The 19479-nt window shown below is 42.7% G+C and overlaps 1 protein-coding gene across 1 annotated transcript in view; it reads right to left on the bottom strand.

Annotated features, from left to right (window-relative positions):
* Positions 1-19479, bottom strand: part of igf1ra (insulin-like growth factor 1a receptor) — an 88127-nt gene that overhangs the window by 4079 nt on the left and 64569 nt on the right. The window contains exons 4-20 of the mRNA XM_037768743.1: positions 18841-18977; positions 17264-17408; positions 16307-16515; positions 16041-16167; positions 14461-14696; positions 14199-14366; positions 13627-13834; positions 9297-9583; positions 9036-9178; positions 8173-8338; positions 7966-8068; positions 7669-7739; positions 7348-7577; positions 5467-5571; positions 5063-5222; positions 4698-4827; positions 2074-2208 (exon numbers count right to left, since the gene is read on the bottom strand). Of these exons, the coding sequence (XP_037624671.1) occupies positions 2074-2208; positions 4698-4827; positions 5063-5222; positions 5467-5571; positions 7348-7577; positions 7669-7739; positions 7966-8068; positions 8173-8338; positions 9036-9178; positions 9297-9583; positions 13627-13834; positions 14199-14366; positions 14461-14696; positions 16041-16167; positions 16307-16515; positions 17264-17408; positions 18841-18977 (2760 nt within the window). The remainder of the gene's footprint in view (positions 1-2073; positions 2209-4697; positions 4828-5062; positions 5223-5466; positions 5572-7347; positions 7578-7668; positions 7740-7965; positions 8069-8172; positions 8339-9035; positions 9179-9296; positions 9584-13626; positions 13835-14198; positions 14367-14460; positions 14697-16040; positions 16168-16306; positions 16516-17263; positions 17409-18840; positions 18978-19479) is intronic.

Genomic DNA, 19479 nt, shown 5'->3' with positions numbered 1-19479 from the left:
GTGTGTAGCATTTAGGGGGATCTATTAGCAGAAATGGAATATAATATTCATAACTATGTTTCCATTAATGTATAATCACCTGAAACTGAGAACTGTTGTGTTTTAGTTAGCTTAGAATAAGCCCTTCATATCTACATAGGGAGCGGGTCCTCTTCATGGAGTCTGCCATGTTTCTACAGTCGCCCAGAACAGACAAACCAAACGCTGGATCTAGAGAGAGCCTTTTGCATCTTCTCCGACACACTTTTGAAACTGCAGTAACGTGAGCCACAGAGTGCAAAACTGTGGTACCGTCTGACTTCCATTGCTCCTAAAGTAGTGTTATTATGGTAAGGATGGCCTCTGAGCGAGGAGAACGGCGTTAACACGGTTTGACACTCTGCGGCTCACGTTACCGCGGCCTTGGAAAGGGAGGAGTGAGCAGAGGTGTATGCAGTTGGTTGAAATCTGCAACCACACCACTAGATGCTGCCAAATCCTACACACTGTACCTTTAAGTATAGTGAGAGCTAATGTAAACTGGAGGCAAATCCCTTGTATGTGTGTTTGACTCTGAACGTTTGTGTCACATAAATAAATGCTGAGTGTTACAAGCAAATATCTGGTGTACAAATAGTGCTTTCAAAATGAAATTTGGCGGCAGTCAGGCTTTTATAATAGTATTTCATTAGTCTAGACACAGCCAAAATTTCACCAGACTAAAAATATGGACAAAAAGAACCTTGAAATACTCAGATAAAATCAGAAACAGACACACTTTCAGGCCACGTGTGAGCGCAGAACATCTATGGTAAATGATGAACGAACCTGAACGGGAATTTCTTGCAAAAGATCTGCAAAACTTCACACATGCAACATCCCCAGTGAGGTGAAACCTTGATGTATAATAGCACATTCCTCAATAAATGATGTTGTTTAATATAATCACAGAGTCTGCTTTTCATTTTGGCCCAACCCTGCGAGAGAGAGAATGCACTTTTGTCTATTAGAAACTCTAGACAGAAACATGGGAAATCCAATCAGTGACCCACAGCTACCTGACCATGGGAAAGACCGTACAAGGAGGAGACATTCAAGGCTCTCCAAATATGACTCATCCCTCTTGTCTGTTATCCTGCCCCGCTTTCTCCTCTTGTATCTTTCTATTCAGTCTTTGTATGGACTTCTGGCTTCACCGCACTTCAGCAGTCTACTGGAAATCTCCATTAAGTCACTTCACTAGAGGAGACGAGCAGCAAAAGGCCTGACTTCCCTGTGTGTTGCTAACAAACCAGGAGGCTAACCCCCCCCCCCTCCCCCCCCACCACCACCCCCCACCACCACCACCACCACCTCCACCACCTCTGTAACACAATCCACACACTCCTGTAATCAGGACAAAACAGTCAGGCTGCCATAGAAACGAGAGGTTTGTGTCTGCACAACACTCGGCCCTCTCTTTTTTTTCTACTCGCACTCTCTTTCTAAGGTGAGGTCAGCCGTGGAGAGTGGGAGGGGAGAGAGCAGAATGCCTTCTTATTGAGGTCAGAGTGGGAGAGGAGTAATGCATATATGCAGCGCTGCATGCTGACAAGCAGGCTGTGCTGTGATTTCTCTTCTCTTACAGGCCAGCGTGATTCATTAAATTAACTAATTCAATCTGTCTCTCCCACTCCCTTAGCCGACGGACAGACACCGTCTCCGTCCTCATGACCGTTCCCGGCGGCAGGAATGAAGGGCATCTTTCACACACGGCTCGTGGCATCCCTTCTATGGGCCGAGGCTGACGGGTGAGGAGGCTTCGTGCTGCCAGCTGACCACCGGGGCCATGTCGTCAATGGACCACATTTAACCTGTGACGTTAATGTCAGGCCTCATCTTGGCTCTACCTAAGCATACACACCACATGATATCCTACACACTCCGAACCACAACTTAAAAATAGACGCTGGGCAAAATATTAATGGGACAGAAGGCTGAGCGAGGCGGTGGTAGGCAGTAGAGGATAAAAAAACAATACATCCTTCAGAGGGACGTCAAACTGAAAATGTTTGATACTACACAGTTATTGATCACAGATTTGAGGAGACTTACAGCATGTCAGGGCAGTTGTCAGGTTTGTCCAAGAGTCCTCCCTCCATCACGAAGCGCAGCACTTGTTCGTTGGACATGCCCTGGTAGGGCTGTTCTGCTAAGGTGGCGATTTCCCACAGCACGACACCAAATGACCTGCGGCAAGAAATGAGACGACAATTTTATAAGAATACATTTTTGTTTTATTTCTTCTAAAAAAATCTTAAAGGAATTTTTAAATTTCCCTTTTCTAGAAAGTGTCTTATTACAACGCGTTTATTGCAAAGAGGAAAGTCTTATTGACGGGTGTGTGGGATCAGAAACTCTTGACTGTAAAGACACCAATCATGCACACTGTACTCACTTTATTATGGCGATTTTGGTCCTCAGACCTTCATCAGGTCATGAATCCATTTATTGAATTGTACCTGATGAAGGTCTGAAGACCGAAACATTATCAATTAAGTGAGTACAAGTGGTCTTCATTTTAATGCAAAGTGTGAACAGTATATCTTCCGTTAGTGCTAACCATCTTTCAAAGCATAGCATACTTTTCAACTGGGTTTTTCCACCTTTCAGGCAGCCAGTTGTGTCTTTTTGCTTCACAAAAAATTAGAATTATGTCTGCTTTTATTGTTGTAAATTCTGCATTATAGTTGTAGTGTGGTAATGCAACTTTAAATGAAGACTGGATTTGTAGTCTGTGTGTGATTTGCAGTTAATTAACTAATAAAAAGCAAAAAGAAAATGAGCCAGAACCTTTGAAGCTGCACTAATCAATATTTTTATAATAACATCAGGTCAAATGAGGTGATGCTTGTAGCGACGAACCCACCGAGAATCACCCGTCTACAGTTCCCTCACACTTTGTAAGGTGATATTACATCAGTGTTGTGTTTACAGCTTGCTCCGCCACCCCAAAAGTGGCAAAAAAAAAATATCAATTCAGCTTCAAGATACTTTTTATGTAAATAACGTTCTAAACTTGTGTTAAATTGAAATGGACCATTATAATGTATGTGTAATGTTCAGGTTGTTGTGGATTTCTGCTCCAAAGTGGCAGAAAAAAACTGATAAATGCTGCTTTAAATGCTGCAACTTTTAATCCCTACATTATCTAGAGCAGTGCTTCTCAGAATGAGGACCAAACTTCACTAAACTTCACTCAGAAATATGATTTATTTTATATAGATTTGTTTCTAGTGCGATATTATTGAGTTTATATAGTGACATTGTAAACATTACTGTTGCTGCTCTAAAAAAAACAACATTTAGTTATATTTAAAATATAAATAAATTCTAATCCTGTTCTGAATGTATTCTTCTTTAAAATAATATATTAAAAAGCGATTATTTAGTGATTAAAAAGAACCAATAGGAGTATTGATAAGAGTAGTACGCTGGTATCGAAACAATCGTAATGATTCGTGTTATGAATAAAATATGTTATGATGTTATTTTGTTATTGCCAATTGTTTCAGACCCCCTGACCTTGAATAAAAATCAAATGCAGACCTTTGTGTAATAACTTTGAGAACCTCAGATCTAGAAGTAACCTGTTAACTAAAACGTAACAGTCAGAGTAACCCGACAGCATTTACTGAGCAGAGGATGTTGGAGAACGATATGAGAGAAGCTGCAGATACTTCTTATGTTATCTACATCATGTTAAACCTAAAACCTGGCAGAGTAATGTAAGTTGTGTGTCAGCGTACCAGTCAGTGAATCACAATGATGTCATTACCGCAGTATAAAGTATTTACAGTAAGGAACACGTCACCTCAGTTTAACCTCAAGCTACTTTGCACTGAGATTACTATGAAACTATTCTTGAAGAAAATTCTTAACTTGACTAACAAAAACCACAATATGTGTTCACTCTTGCTCGTCATGCATTTCACGGCTGGCATGAGTTCAGAGAATACATTCAACAGTCATTACAACACAGCATATAAGTGGCTGGAACAGTCTCGTGCTGACAGACGAAGCCACATTCAGACAGCTTTTCTCGATCAACAAAATAAAAGTCACCTACTCGTGGATTCCTAAGGAGCCCATAATAGGTTCGTCTTATGCTAAACTTCATCTGCACAACATCAAAGAGGAGGAAGATAGAGGACGCAAATGTGGAGGTGGGTTTGTGCTGGCACTGCAACCCTATCATTTGAGAACATCTGGAGCAGTTTAAACCCACTCTTAGGGACTGACCCGTGGGACATTTTGAGTTGGGAAACAAAAACTTGCAAGGGAGCTAGTAAACACTTGTATTTCTCTACAACAATATCGCTCCAGATAGAAAAATGTGGCAGAACTGTAAACTGAGATTTCACTGGAATAAAAAGGGTGTCAGTAAAAAAAAAAAAAAGATTTATCTTATCCTCTGGAGCCGGCCGGAAACCAAAAGATTGTGATGGTTTTGGAAGTTCTAGCTGTCATAGGATGTTCGAACTGTTAAGTTATGAATGTTGTTAAGAATATGGGCCGTGAAGAAATATTTATATATATATGTTTTTATAGTTTTGACTCCACGGTGTATCCACACAGAAATATGTCGACATTTCTGGAATACTTTGCAAGCCCCCTGGATTTTGACATGCATAATGCAGGCTTGTGAGTGTGTGTAAGGGAGTGATGTGTTCTCATACCAGACATCAGACATTGTAGTGAACACGCCATCTTTTAGCGACTCTGGAGACATCCAGCGGACAGGCAGCAGGCCCTTCCCTCCTTTTCGGTAGTAATCCGTCTCATAAATATCTCTGGTCATGCCAAAATCTGAAGAAGAAATAATGAAAACAGAGGTTAGGGAAGCCACTAAATATCACTCATTCTGTGTGGGAGGGGAAGCTCCTGAGAGCTCATCCATCCCCTCACCTCCCCCCTCCCTCTGTCCATCTACATTAAGACTCCACTGCCTCAGGCACTCTTTGAAATCCAAGCACTTATTTTCAAGTGGGTCCAGCGTTGAGCAACCAGGGGAGGCTGAAGGCATCGTATTAACTTGACTTACCTCCAATCTTCACAGTGTAGTCCTCAGCTACCATGCAGTTCCTGGCAGCCAGATCTCTGTGGACAAATTTGTTGGCGTTTAGGTACGACATGCCATCAGCGATTTCCCCCGCCATCTGGATCATCTTTTTCAGCGGGGGTAGGACCTGTGTGGTAGAGTTCTGGGGAGAGGAAAGAGCACAACAAAAAACACTGTTCAGTCAGCCACAACAGTGGACACTGGTTACAGTTCAGCATTATAACGTGAGGGATGGATGCTACGTGTGGAAATGTGGGAGAAAAAGAGGGACAGGATGTGTGTTAGCGTGTATGTGACAATTCACACCATCGCCTATTTCTGTAACGAGAGACAGCATCTGATATACAGCTGAAATATGTGTGTATGTGCGAAGATTCGCTGCTTACTTCTTTGCGCAGAGAGCGCAGGTGGCTTTTGAGATCTCCACGGGTCATCAGCTCCATAATCACTAAAGTTGGCTGTCCCTGTGACACCACGCCCAGCAGCCGCACCTGCACCAATCACAATACAGCACAGGTCAGGTATGAGGAGTCAGAAGTCCCAAATCCATACGGCACATTAAATCTAAACAGGTTTTGAATATGTAGAGTGTTTGTACTGGAAAAGACAAAGTATACCCAAAACAGTCAGTAATCATACTAAAAAAAAACCTGCTATTGATGGATATGATTCTCCCATAATGCAATGCACAAAGGAAATGTAGGAGCTGCTCACAGCTGGGACAAATTTAACTACAGATGGTGGTGAAACAGTTCCAGAAATACCTCGGAAAATAAAATATGACTACTACAATTTTAGGAAAAACATTTGACGTTGTTTCTGTTAAGTTTAACTGAAAGTGTCTGTCTAAAGTCAGTTTGTATTCTATCATTTCCTGTTAGTATAAAACGATTTATTTCTTGTATATTAACTGCAAAAACAACAAACTATAAAGATTAATATAATAAAAACCTCTTATACTGATCACGCCTGTCCGGGTCAAATTGATCACTATAAGCAAATGATTATAATAACTTAATTATTGTTGTTCCTTTTCTTTATTTCTCAAGCACATTACCATCTAATTGACATTTGTTTATTTTTGTACATGAATATAAAGTAATGAAACGCTATTCACTGGCTCCAATTCTTCTGCCTTTTTCCCCCACCGAGGGTGAGACATTGCCATTTTTGGCCAGCCGTTCTTCTCGTATTCATGTGCTGCCTGTGAAGCGGTGCCACAGATCCGGTTGAGGATCGGCAGAGTTTCACTTTGGGGGCATTACGTGACCAGGCATTATCAACCCACTTGACGAGTACGGCTTCAACCACAGGTGCTTTCCATGTGTGCATTTGCTTTTCATTCAAAAGAAAATTACTCTTATTCTCATCATGATTTCAATGTGCATGCAGCGCCAGCCTCAGGTAACCAGACGGAAACCAGACGGTCTGCGAGGCAAAGTATCAAGGGAGTAGAGTAAAAACATGAACAAAAATTGGATTAACGTTAGTCTAATGTAGCTTTAAAATGTTTTTCCATATGTTGTCATGTATGAAAAGACTCAAAGTGAACACTGTAAGCGAGTACTTGATTACTATAAGCAAATCATTTAAAGAGCATTTGTATCGGAATGATTCTGTCTCAAGCTATTTGATCCATATAAGCAGTTGATCACTGTAACTGTGATCACTATAAGTGGTTTCCACTGTAGTTTAATGTATAAAATGAGTAGATAGTGAGGTATGCAGTCTACTTTACTTTCCCTCAGAAGCCTTTTAGCTTACGAGCAAAAATTGTTCATATTCATATTAGAAAAAAACAGTTTCTCTTTAACTTGCTTTGAAGATCGTAAAAAAAAAAATCCATTTCCTTTAAATCATACAAATTAAATTTAATAATTGAGTGTTTTTAGCAGCCAGACTTGATAAAAAGGTTGTAACAGCAGCTTTCCAAAGGGAAAATCTTTAACACATCCGTTTAACGTAGTTAATGAGGCTGTGATCACGCTGATGAGAGAATCTACACAGTCTCCAGGAGGCTAAACCCTGCCTCGGGCTGAAGCTGCCTGAGTAAAGACAAGCACAGTGTACTCAGTGCTTGTGACCTGCTGACACCTTCCTCTCTGCATCTATGCAGATTAATTAGGAAGTGATGATAATCGGGAGCACTCTCTTACAGCTGGGATCAACGTAACGATGTGTTGGTTTATTTTAGGCCATGTTATGATGATTTATCTGCTTTTGTTTCCAGGTTTTTCCTCCTTCCGCTTAGGCCATGTCCCTCTTACCACGTGGTGACAGTTGAACTCCTTCATGACAGACGCTTCGTTCAAAAACTCGATGCGCTCCCTCATGCTGGCCGATTCATTGACCGTCTTGATGGCCACTCGCGTGTCAGGTTCGTCCTTGACCACTCCCTTGGCGATTCCTTCGTACACCATACCGAAGGAGCCCTGGCCCAGCTCCTTGTGCATCGTGATCTTCTCCCTGGCTACCTCCCACTCATCCGGGACGTACACTGGCACAACAAAGCGGAAAGCAGGTAAACAACACGTACACACAGCGAAACACAACAGCGAAACAACTGACAAGATGTGGCATATTCTTACTCTCAGCAGCACTGAAGTACTCAGGGTTGACAGACGCATAAAGGACTCCATTCCCCAATCTGTCGCTATTCCTGTTGACACAAAGACAGCCACGTTAGTCAGCAGGCAGCTCTGATTGCGGATGGGATGTGTAATTCTCTACTCTTTACCACAGGGGGAATGTTAATGAAAACAACACCTATTAACTCTAATTGGCATTACACTGGTCATTAAGCTTCATGAGCATAGCGAGGTAGAACAACATCATCAAGAGACTTTGTCTGGCAATGTGGAAAGCATGTCCATAAAGATACTCGCCTCTTTTTGTTCACAAAGAAGAGAATCGTGGTGAGGCTGGCAATGAAAAGTGTCACTATGATGGGAATTATGATGACCAAGTAGAACGTAACACCGTCGTCTCCTGCCAGACAGAACAGAAAAAGAAAAGTGATCAGCACTGACTTAAAGGCGTTGTTTCTTTTCTACTTTCAATCAGTCAATAAACAGTATCTAATGTTGCATTACGTTTGGGCGGAGGCACGTAGAAGGACACGCTCTCCGTCCAGGAGCCGTTCCCCGCTAGAGAAGTGGCGCGCACGTGAGCAGAGTAGTTCCCTGAGCCAAGGTTGGTCAGCCGAGCTCCTCTGTGCTCGCGGTACTGCTGCCGCGACACACACTCGTGTTTCTCAGGCTGAAAGGAAACAAACACACGGTGGTTACTGTTTGAAAGACAGAGAGCAGTCAAGGTCAACAGTCAGGGTCAGGTAAGGAGTGTAAAGCTGAGTATTGTGCATAATGTTCATGGATGTAGTATAAGAACTGGATACCGGACGCCTGGGGCATATGGCAAAAGAGTTTTCTAGCTTACAGGTTTACTTCCGGGGTATGCGGCCCACTGAATATGCGCAGTAGTGGTTCTCCCGCTGGCCCTCGGCCCCTAGACTTTACATTCTGATGACGTCACAAATGTTTAAATCGCTTTTCTCGGTCTGAGGGAAGTTTTACAAATATAAACCCTCCATGGATCAAAATTCAATAATAGAAAGAGTCATCATTGACCTTTTTAGCAGCTCGGTGTCCTCAACAGTTTTACAGACGTCTCTTTTACAATGGTGGTTTATGGGAAAAATTATATTTGGGCCGCAGGGGAATTTTTTGTTGCAATAAGGCCGAGCGGCGGCGCCATATCCAGGTCTTATTATACATCCATGATTCTGTTTAAAAAAAAAATGTATGGCTACGCTACACTCAGAAATGTGTTTTGCCTGCTGTTACTACACTTACTACACTACTACTATCAGTGTCTTTGTGCTCATGTGCTGTGATCTTCTGTATTTTGATATGTCTCGTGTCTGAGGGGATCTTTAGTAATACCCAGCCTGGCTCACCTCAGTCCCCAGACGGAACTTGATCTCGTACATCAGGATGAGTCCGTTGGGTATGATGGGCTCTGGCCAGTGCAGCATCACACAACCTTCAACCTTGTCACTCCTCTCATAGATAACCTTTCCAGGGATGTCATCTGCTCTGACTGGAAAACAAACACACACATGCACAGCATTACAACAAGCATATGTCTACAATGCGCTGTAAGTAAGGATTTTACAGCATACAGTGTGCCACATTCCCATCATAGGTTACTTTCTAACCTGCAGGTTTGGTCCTGGAGAAGACGAAGCCTCCAGCGCTGCAGCGTCCCACCTCCTCGTTGCATGCATGGATGTCGATGCGGTAGACAGTGAAGGGCTGCAGGTTGGGGATCTCTAAATACTCTGCTGTGCTCTTGTCCTCTGCGAAGGGGAACTCCCTGATAGGAGGAATGCCATCTGTACTATTATCCCCTGGACCGAGGGTGGTGTTCCCCTTACCACCACCGTCAGGCAGCAGCGTGTTGTTAGCCACGCCAAAAATATCTCTACGACGACGATCTGGAGGTCTGAAACACATAAATGAAGATGCAACAGCTGAAAGAAAGTATAGTAAGTAGAACTGCAACGATTAATCGATTAGTTGTCAACTATTAAATTAATCGGCAACTATTTTGATAATCGATTAAGCGGTTTGAGTAATTGTTCAAGGAAAAAAAGTCTAAATTCGCTGATTCCAGCTTCTTTAATGTGAACATTTTCTGGTTTCTTTACTCCTTTATAACAGTAAAGTGAATATCTTTGAGTTGTGGACAAAACAAGACATTTGAGGACGTCATCTTGGTCTTTGGGAAACACTGATCAACATTTTTCCAGCATTTTCTGACATTTTACAGACCAAAGAACTAATCGATTAATCAAGAAAATAATAGTGAGTGCTGTTACTATAATAAAAGATATCCTATCTTAACAAATAATTGAAGGTTTATAACTCCCAAAAGTATTTTTGTATTTGTATTAAAAGCATATCACTGAACCGGGTGGAGGGAGTGCGTATTTGTATGTGTGTGTGTGTGAGCGTGCGTGCGTGTGTGTGTGTGCGTGTGCGGCGTGTGTCCAGATGCTGCATAACACTCCCTGTGGAGCTGTGTGGAAGGATGAGGTCAGACAGATCATAGCGAGGTGGACAGACAGAGAAAGAGACACAGACACGTTAAGATTTTTCCACAGTAAGAAAAAAAAAAAACTTTCTGTCCAACGTCTCCCAATCAACACTGAAGAAGTCTGGCTGACGTGATCTCTGTGACATTCTGAACCAAACAATCATAATGACCAATTTTCAGCGGCCAAACTGAGGGCAACGCGGCGAACGGACATGTGGTCTCATAGTGCAGACGATAAGCCGTGGAGCCGCCTGGAGCTGGACATCGTCATTATTGAGGGCGAGCAGGCGCCGACAGCTGTGACTGCAGCAGCAGACAACAGACGCCACGGGGCAGCTCGCCTACAGTAGTTACCTGTGAAACCTGCAGGGCAGTCAGCTGAGACGGACAAAAGGAAAGAGTCCTGACTCTGATTGAGTTGGAAAATGAAAGCTGTATTGACAGCAGGTGACAACAGATATATATGGAGCCTTTACAGAGCTCTTGCAAGGTGATAAATGTTCAGGGGTTGTTTGGAAATGTAACAAGGACAGCACGAACAGGTGGCTAGGTTGTTATGTAAGGGATAACGTACAGTGACCCGGTCATTATTGTGAAATAAACCCTGACAGAGGAAGGGGTTTATTTCACAACAATGAGCGGCTCACTGTACATTATCCCACTTATTACACGGCTACTTACTTAAGAAATCAATAGTTTGACTCAAAAATGGTCCACCAGAGCCCAAGATCAGAACTGTATCCATAGCAACGATCTGTTATACATAGCAACGGTCTGCTATAACAAAAAATAACAGACCGTAGAAAGCCGTGATTAACCAATCAGAATCAAGTATTCAACAAAGCCGTGTAATAATACAGCATATGAAACAGCTCAGACATGATATAAACTGTATAATGAGAATTAGGGCTGCAATTAACAATTATTTTCATTATTGATCAATCTGACGATTTTGTCCTCAATTAATCGATTAATTATTTAATCCATAAAATGTGAATAATGACCATCACAATCTCCTAAAGCCTAAGGTGATGCCTAAAATTTGTACGACCAACACTCCAAAACCCCCAAAATATTCAATTTACTATCAAACAAGACAAAGAAAAGCTGCAAATCATCACAATAAAGAAGCTGGAAGTTGAGAATTTTGGGCATTTTTGCTTTAAAAATTGCTTAAAATGATAATTTGTTTATTAAAAATAGCTGCTGATTATTTTTCTGCTGGTTGACTTATCGTTTCAGCTCTACCAGGAGTAATAAAAAGCTAAACTCAGAGACCAAACGGAGCAAAGCTACAGTCAAGCACCTTTTGTGTCTGAGCAGACATACACCTACACGAGGAGTGTACAGACACAGACAGATCCGTGGGAAAGGCCAGTCGCACTGACGTGTCAACATTCCTCTCTGACAGTTATAACTGTTGCTGTACAATGCAAAGTCTAAAAACTGGTACTGAAAAACACATTAGAAATACATGAAAACTGACAGGAGAGCTCTGGACTGAGAGATGCAGATTTGAACTAGTAAATGTCGAGCTATGCTGAATCAAAAGCGATAGAACAAGAGGAAGAGAAACCCCACTGAGAGGCCAGATGAAAGAAAACTTGAGGGATCCAATTTCTGTGTGAACTGAGAGTGTTAGGGTTAAGCAGGGCACTGCTAACATCGTGAGAAGGCTCCTCAGCTGACTGAAGCATGACCTTATAACTAGTGAGTTACTATAGTTAGTGTCCTGACCTCGGCAGCTAAAAAAAGATCTACCTTTACGCAATGGAATCCAGAGAGGAAAGCCGTGACTACACATTCAGTCTGAGGCGAGTAGAGCTCATTATTAGCGCTTGAAGTAACACATACTGCAGCAGGCTCAAAATCTCTGGATTTGACGGAAGAAGAGGTAACTTCCAGGGAGCCCTTATCAATTTAACTTGTATGTTTTCATCATGAGTTTCAACAGCAAGCGATTACAGTGGATAAATGCTCCAGTCAGCTGATGACAGGTTTTGGATCGTACCACAAGTTCTTCTAAACAGACACTGGCAGCCATCCTCCCTCCCCTCCACTAAATCAGTCTGCCTTGCTTACTTTCTGTTTGTCTTCTATGGCTGATGGGGCTCTTCCCTCATTCATTTAAATTCCAGATGGATTCACTGTACATTTCCTGGCAGCTGTCTCGCTCCAGAGAAAAAAAAAAAAAACGAGCCCCGGACAAAGAGAGCGTGCAATGGGAGGAGGAGAGTGGAGTGCCGAGTGGAGGGGGACAGAATGGAAAACATTTCCTCTTCTTTCTGTTTCTGTTTTCACCCGCCCTCTTTCCCCTCACCCCGGGTCTAAACCCTGAACTTTTGAAAAAACCTCCCCAATTTTCGAGCCCTTTCCCTGGAGTGGTTTGTAATAATGCTGGCTCTGTTACAGTGGAGAGTCTGTGCATACACAGGCTGAGCCCTTCGCTGCAGGCCCGGGACCTGCCATCCGCTTGTTTCCTAGACAGTTATACTATAACAAATCAACACAGCCAGAGAGAGGAGGAAGAGGAGGAGGGAGAGGGGGGGAGATATGAGTTCAATTACAACAGAAAGCTGTTTTATTATTCTTCCTCCAAAGACATATCGATCCAATTCCACACCAGTGTTGCGGAGGGAAAAGAGAAGGGCACCGTAACGCCGTTTGAATGAATGAACTTTGGAGGCTCAGAGGCATCGTTTAAAGCTATGGATTTATAAGATACCTGCTGAGTGCTCTTAGTGGGAAGCAACAAGTATATCAAAGGTCTCCATATTTCACTGTGATGGATGTTGGAGATGGGAGTGTTACGGCACCGATTCACAAATGCACAGATTGTGTGTGACTGTCTCTGTATGAGAATAAAGGCGTGTGGGAGGAGACCGGAGCGGGAGTCTTTGAAACAGTGAAACATCCTTAGCCACGAGCAAGTTAAATGATAACACAACACAGATGTCAGTCCCTATTGTGGGGAACAAAAGCCTAAGCAGCTACGAGTGTGCAGCCAAACTAGGCCCTTCAGACTCCTTAATCACATCTCTCTCCTGGGTTTGTTTGTGTTGCCTAAATTGCTGCCTGCTAGGTCCTAACATCCCCCACCTCCCTCCCCCATGCCACCGTTGCCACGGCAACATGAAGCCACAAGAGCGCTAAGAAGGCTTTGGATCCTACTCAGCGTGTCCCCTCATCTGCGCCGCCCCGACAAAAGGGCCGAGCCCAGCGGGCCGGCTCAGCCCCCGTCAGGTCCATCTACGCCCCCACGCTCGGATCCTGTCAGCTCCACAGAGGAGCCATCGCGCCCGGGGCCGCCACCTCATTCCTCATTTTGACCCATCGAGGCAAACAAGCTCAGCTCTTTGATGGCCCAGAGCAGGGGGGAACAGAGCAGGAGCTGTAAACAGTTTAAGGAGATCCCTGTGAGGCTGATATTATATCTTCCACTACTATACCTTGGCAGAAAGATGGCGTTGTGAAGGAAGTTCTCAAAAATCTTTAAAAAGACACGTTCATCCTTCTCCCGGTCTTTCTCCTCAGGCGTCTTCTGGCAAGCACAGCACGGACCCTTCTCTCCCCCTGCTAGGTCTGACTTGGTGGGCTTGGTTTTGTCTTCCATGTCCGTGAATCCTGTGGCTGGGATACGGATCGGTATCTTCAGCTCTGTTTTAGGAGAAACCAAGAGTGTTTAGCAATGGGACGCATTGTGCATTATCAAAGCAGCTGCTGATAATATTTCCTGCACAGAATTATGTTTCAATATTAAAGTAATAGTTTTCAGTAAGATGAGAATATTGATACCACTCTCATGTCTGTACCTTAATATGAAGCTACAACCAGCTCGCTAATTAACATTATATCAGCTGCATATTTAACGTACAGACATGAGAGTGGTATCAATCTTCTTAATTAACTCGAAGCAAGAAAGCAAATAAACATAATTCCCAGAAAGTTTGACAATTTTTTGAAATGACAAGGAAGGACAATAAAAATATGGTTGTTGTTTTGTAGAGTGAGTAATGCACACCTTTGGAGCAGTAGTTATGTTGGTAGAGCTCTCTGTCTTCAGACTGCTGCTGCCAGCGGACCAGGTAGTAGGTCAGATTGCCGTTGGGAAAGGCTGGAGGCGACCACTTCACCATTAGCCTGGTTGAGGAGTTGGCATATGCGCGGGCCTCTTTGGGCATAGACGGCGCTGCATTGGGGCCAAAGTCATGGTATGCATGAGCGTATAGAGAAATAATCAACAGCTACAGTATTGTTGCCAACAGACAGATGGTCAGACTTACGTGACGGGCGTGTGCGAATGTAGATTATGTCACTCTTTGCTCCTGTAATGTGTTTGTCCTCCACCTGCAGGGTAATGGCCTTCACAAAAATAGCATACTGGGTCCAGGGCTTGAGGTGCGGAAGACTGACTCTTGGGTCATTGTTTTTATCCTGAGGGAAATCCACATCCACCATGTGCCAGCTGTTTAAGCCACATCCGTCCTGCCCGTCAAACTCTGTGATGTTCTGGAAAGGCCTGGTAAAGAAACAAAACATGGCTGTGCATTGACAAAAAGGACTTTACTTAAAAATGACACCAAAGAATGACTACTCCTATCAAAATTGATTGTCGGTATGAAAGAAAAGCCCATTCTAGGTCATGTGTGAGGATATGATTCATCTCTGCCAATGTTTTTTTGCATATTTCCGCCATCCATTTTCCAAGGCAAACCATATAATACATTTCTTGATTGATTACCTGCCTTCAAGGCAGCCATTTGTTTCGCTTTGTACAAGTTCAATGAGAAAATCTGACAGGTAATCAAACCCAGATCTCAAACAACGAGCAGACATGGATGTTTTGAATATGATGGTTTGGTTGTTTATATTGCAATAGAGGAATTCTTCTGTTGGTCATCTGAAATCAGAGTGCCTCAAAGGCAGGAAATCCATCCAAAAGCTCAATCACTGATGTTCACTGATGTTTATTTTGTGCATGTTTACATGCACAAAATATTCCAGTTATTCCCTTTTTACAATATTCCTACTAAGCTGTCTACATGGCTAATGAAAATGAATATTCCACTAATATTCCCGTTTACATGCAGTTATGCATATTCTGATTAACGTAACCGGTGGTGGACTTGTTCGACCGTGCGAACACAGCCTCCCCCTTTTTTATTCCTTCAACCACCTACTTGGGTTGCGATATTTGCAAATATCCAAAAAACCTGTTGAAATCAAAGTTTTTCGTAATGTTTAAAAGTAGGTGTGTTTCTCCTTCCAACAAGAAATGTGGGATTTTATTTTGGGCATGCATCTCTGCAAACTGTTGGCTATTTGGTTTGTGTACAACGCACAGAGCTGGGACAGGCAAGAGGCTGTGTGTCGCAAATTACCACAAAAACCCCAATTGAGACGCATATTCAGAATGTGCTGTATACATGTGCAAAGAACGCTCCTAAAACCTGAATAATATCAGCATATCCCATATGTCTTAATCGGAAAATGCTTCACTTGGAATAAGGCCTAATTAAGAACCAAAAGGAATATGCTGTTGACATTACACGTTTCAAATTCGGGATATTGTCATATTCGGAATAATATTGGAATATTAGTGTGCATGTAAACATAGTCGCTGTCTTTGGAAAATGGTTGTCAGTAATGTCAAGAGCACACAGTTAACAGTGGTTGGGGTAAAATACGCAAAACAAGACCAGTTTTTCCATAAAATAGCTCTGATTTTGAGTTTAAAATATTAAGTTCTGACTTGAATGGCCAAAAAAGAATACATCCATACCCACTATGCCTCACTGTAGAGTTAATTGTATAATATAAGTTGGTTAAAGAAGATATTGAGTTGTTTGTCTTGAGTACTCACGACTCCTTGTAGTAGACTATGAAGCTGATGAGGCCTTTGTAGTCCTGCGGCCGGTCACGCTCCCACGTCAGCCTGATCGAATGGCTCGATGTGCTGTTAGACTTGAACTTCAAGATATGGCTTTCACCTGAGCGATGAGACACATATCATATTAAAACAACATATCGTGACCCTACACTGAATGACTGCAAAAAAAAAATCACAGATTGCGTCTTTTTTAACAGAAATGTAGATCAATCTATCAAAGTGTATGTGAATATACTCACAGCTGGCTCTTTCTCCGTTGTTACGGAAATCTCCCTCCTCTGGCTTCACAGCGATGCCCGTCTTCTCCCACATCTTGTGGATCTCAGACATGCAGAGTTTGGGGTTCCGACGGAAGAAGAGGCGTCCGTTCCCAATAGTCAGGTTGTGCTGACTCCAGTCCCACAGGTACTGCAGGTGCTGGTTGTTGATGGCGGAGAACGAATACATGCTGATGATGGAAGAAGATCAAGAGGAGGTTTCAAACCTTCACATATAGATCAACAAAAAGTATGTATTTCATTGAAGCACAAGTTGTCAGAAATTAAGCTTTTTTTTTGCCACCTGGTGGCAGCATTAAGCACTAAAATAAGCGGACGTCATATGAGGTCAGGTTTGTGTGTGTGTCTGACAGCCTGCGTTTGTACAGAGGAGGACATGAAACAGAAACAGCGCAGTGCTAACTCTCTGAGCTCCAGCAGTCAGTAACGCAGCAGAACACCTCCAGAGCGAGAGGAATGTCTGCCATCCTCAACAGCATTCCTCTGAGTGAAACTTTACCCTGGGAGAAACGACAACAAGAAGGGCGACAGGATTTCCCATGACCCCTTTGGCCAATACCAAAAAAAACTTTCCCTCATATCTCAGACTGCTGCTGATATCACAGTTTGATGTACTGGAGACTTTCCATTTGTAGCCAGACTCATTTATCTGGCCTGTCTGCATGACTCATTTTTAATTTTTGCAATACACTAGACACTGTTATATTTATAAATGTACATTAATGTACACATCCACCATCCAGGGCAGACACTCATTCATCAAGAAGTCACTCTGACATTTATGTAACTTCAATGATACGTTGGTGGCAACCTCCCTGCTAGGCTGCGGTCTGCTCATGTCCTCTAATTCCCTCTGTCGCCACACACAAGCATGCACACATTCACAGACAAAAGTGCAGACAAATAGCACAGACGTACTTCTCGATGAGTTCCTGTCCATTGATGTAACGAAGGCTCTTGAGGAAGGACAGCGAGCCAAGTGCGTGGGAGTGTCGGATCTTCACAAAGCCCGTCACTCTCTGAATCAATCCCATGAAGCTCTCCAGCTCAGACGCGATGTTATCTGGGGACAGGGGACGAACACAGATACAAAAACAGGGACAAGAAAGCCACATTAAAACATTTCCAGCGGGGATCTCTGCTGCTACTATGACTAGCTCTTAATGCATATATACCATTGAGCACTAATGTAAGTTATATAAGCTTTATCATATGTGGAGATTAGCTTGTGAGCCGCCCTGTCAACTGAGCAAATAAACAGCGCTATAGCATAATGTGATAATTGGGTTAGAGTGCAGGAAGCAGATGTAATGTTGATTTTGTGGCCCTCACTGTGAATCCCAGCAGCTTAGCCCACCAGGCCCTTCAACTTTATCTGTCTCTGTAATCACAATATTTGCAGGGCAGTAAAGTGCAACATAGTGTAGTAAATAGGGCTGAGGGAAGAAAACGATAGCATAGTATGGCGATATTTTGCAAGGCAATATTGTATCGATACATGGACGTCAAGTATTGATCTTTTATTATAGAAACTATTAACCTCTTAACAATCCGATGGCCCGGCTGCTATTCTGTCTTTCGGTGGTTGTCAGTCTTAAAGCTAGAGTGAAGATACTGGTATAATATGAAACTACAAAACCTAAGGATTCCTTTGGTACCAAACATGTCATGTTAGCTTGTCGGAAAGAATGCTAAATAATGCTCCCAAATTTAATCTACATTTTGGCGAGGAAAAACTGGCATGGCCATTTTCAAGGGGGTCTCTTGACCTCTGACCTCAAGATATAGGAATGAAAACTCTGAGAAGAGTGAAAACTGTATCTCATTAGATAAAACAGATGTTGACAAACTGCATAATTTGCAGTTGAAAAAAAGGTAATACTGTATATCGCAATATATCTTATCGCAATACTCAGCATATCACAAAATGTTTAAAATCGAAATAAGATCGTATTGTGACTTAAATATCGTTATAATATCGTATTGTGGGGCCTCTGACTCCTACCCCTAGTAGTAAAGTTAGTATACTGTTGTCAGTAATGGATTGCTATAGTGTATTATTACAAAGCTTTGTTGAAGACTCGATTCTGATTGGTCAAACACGGCTTTCTACAGTCTGTTATTTCTTTATAGCAGACCGTTGCTATGGGGGCAGTTCTGGTGTTGGATTCTGGCGGACAGTTTTTGTGTCAAATTATTGATTTCTTCAGTAAGTAGTCATGTAACAAGTGGGATAATGTACAACTAGCGGGTCATCGTTGATAAATAAACCACACACTTTGCGTCGGGGTGTCGCATCGCCCTGTCGGGGTTTATTTAACTACATTGACCGGCTCGCTGTACATTATCCCTTACTTGTACAACAGATTGTAGCTAAATGAAATATTATATGTAGTGTTGGCTAGTGTAGCATAGTATGGTCTACTGAGCTTAGTTACTTTGCAACATTTACAGTATATGTTGTGTTAAAAGCGCTCCTGAGTAGCTGCACTCACTTCCACGGCGGATGTTGATGTCCAGGTTGCCTTCGATGATGGTGCAGTCCTTCAGCGACTGAGCCGCATCCACCGAGTCGATGATAGGGGATGTGCAGGGCTTATCACACGGGCCATTGCAGGCATTGCATAACATACTGTTTACAGCAAAAGCCGAGGGAAGGAGTGAATGAGAAGAAGGAGACATGAGGGGAAAAAAAAGTTAGAACTGTCAGAAAATGAGCAAAATCTTCTGTGAACTTTTCTACCTCACCCTGAAATCATTCGTCCACTCCCTGTCTCCCAAGCATTCCAAAGGATTCAGGCAAATAAATTCACTGCATGATACAAGGTCACCTCTCGCACGGAGAGTTTAATCTTTTATGGGCCCCGATCTGAACTTCGTGAGAGAGTGACTCACTGTATTGACCTCAGAGACAAAACAGCAGTGGGATGGCCAAAAAGTATACAGCAGCGTGGAAAGTTTGGGAATTGATGAGACAAAACAGGGAGGGAAGTTGCGCACAAAGAAGTTTTCTTGTTCTAGGTGAATGTCAAACAAAGGAAATGTCAAGTGGACTGTCTCTTCTTAAAACCTTTAAGTATTAATCTGTAAAATCTACTAGTGGTGAAAGCAAGGCACTACGTTGAGCACTGGTC

Source organism: Sebastes umbrosus, chromosome 4 (assembly GCF_015220745.1).
Source record: "Sebastes umbrosus isolate fSebUmb1 chromosome 4, fSebUmb1.pri, whole genome shotgun sequence".
Lineage (NCBI taxonomy): Eukaryota > Metazoa > Chordata > Actinopteri > Perciformes > Sebastidae > Sebastes > Sebastes umbrosus.
Note: the sequence above shows the minus strand (reverse complement) of the source record. Positions and strands in the feature narration are given on the sequence as shown.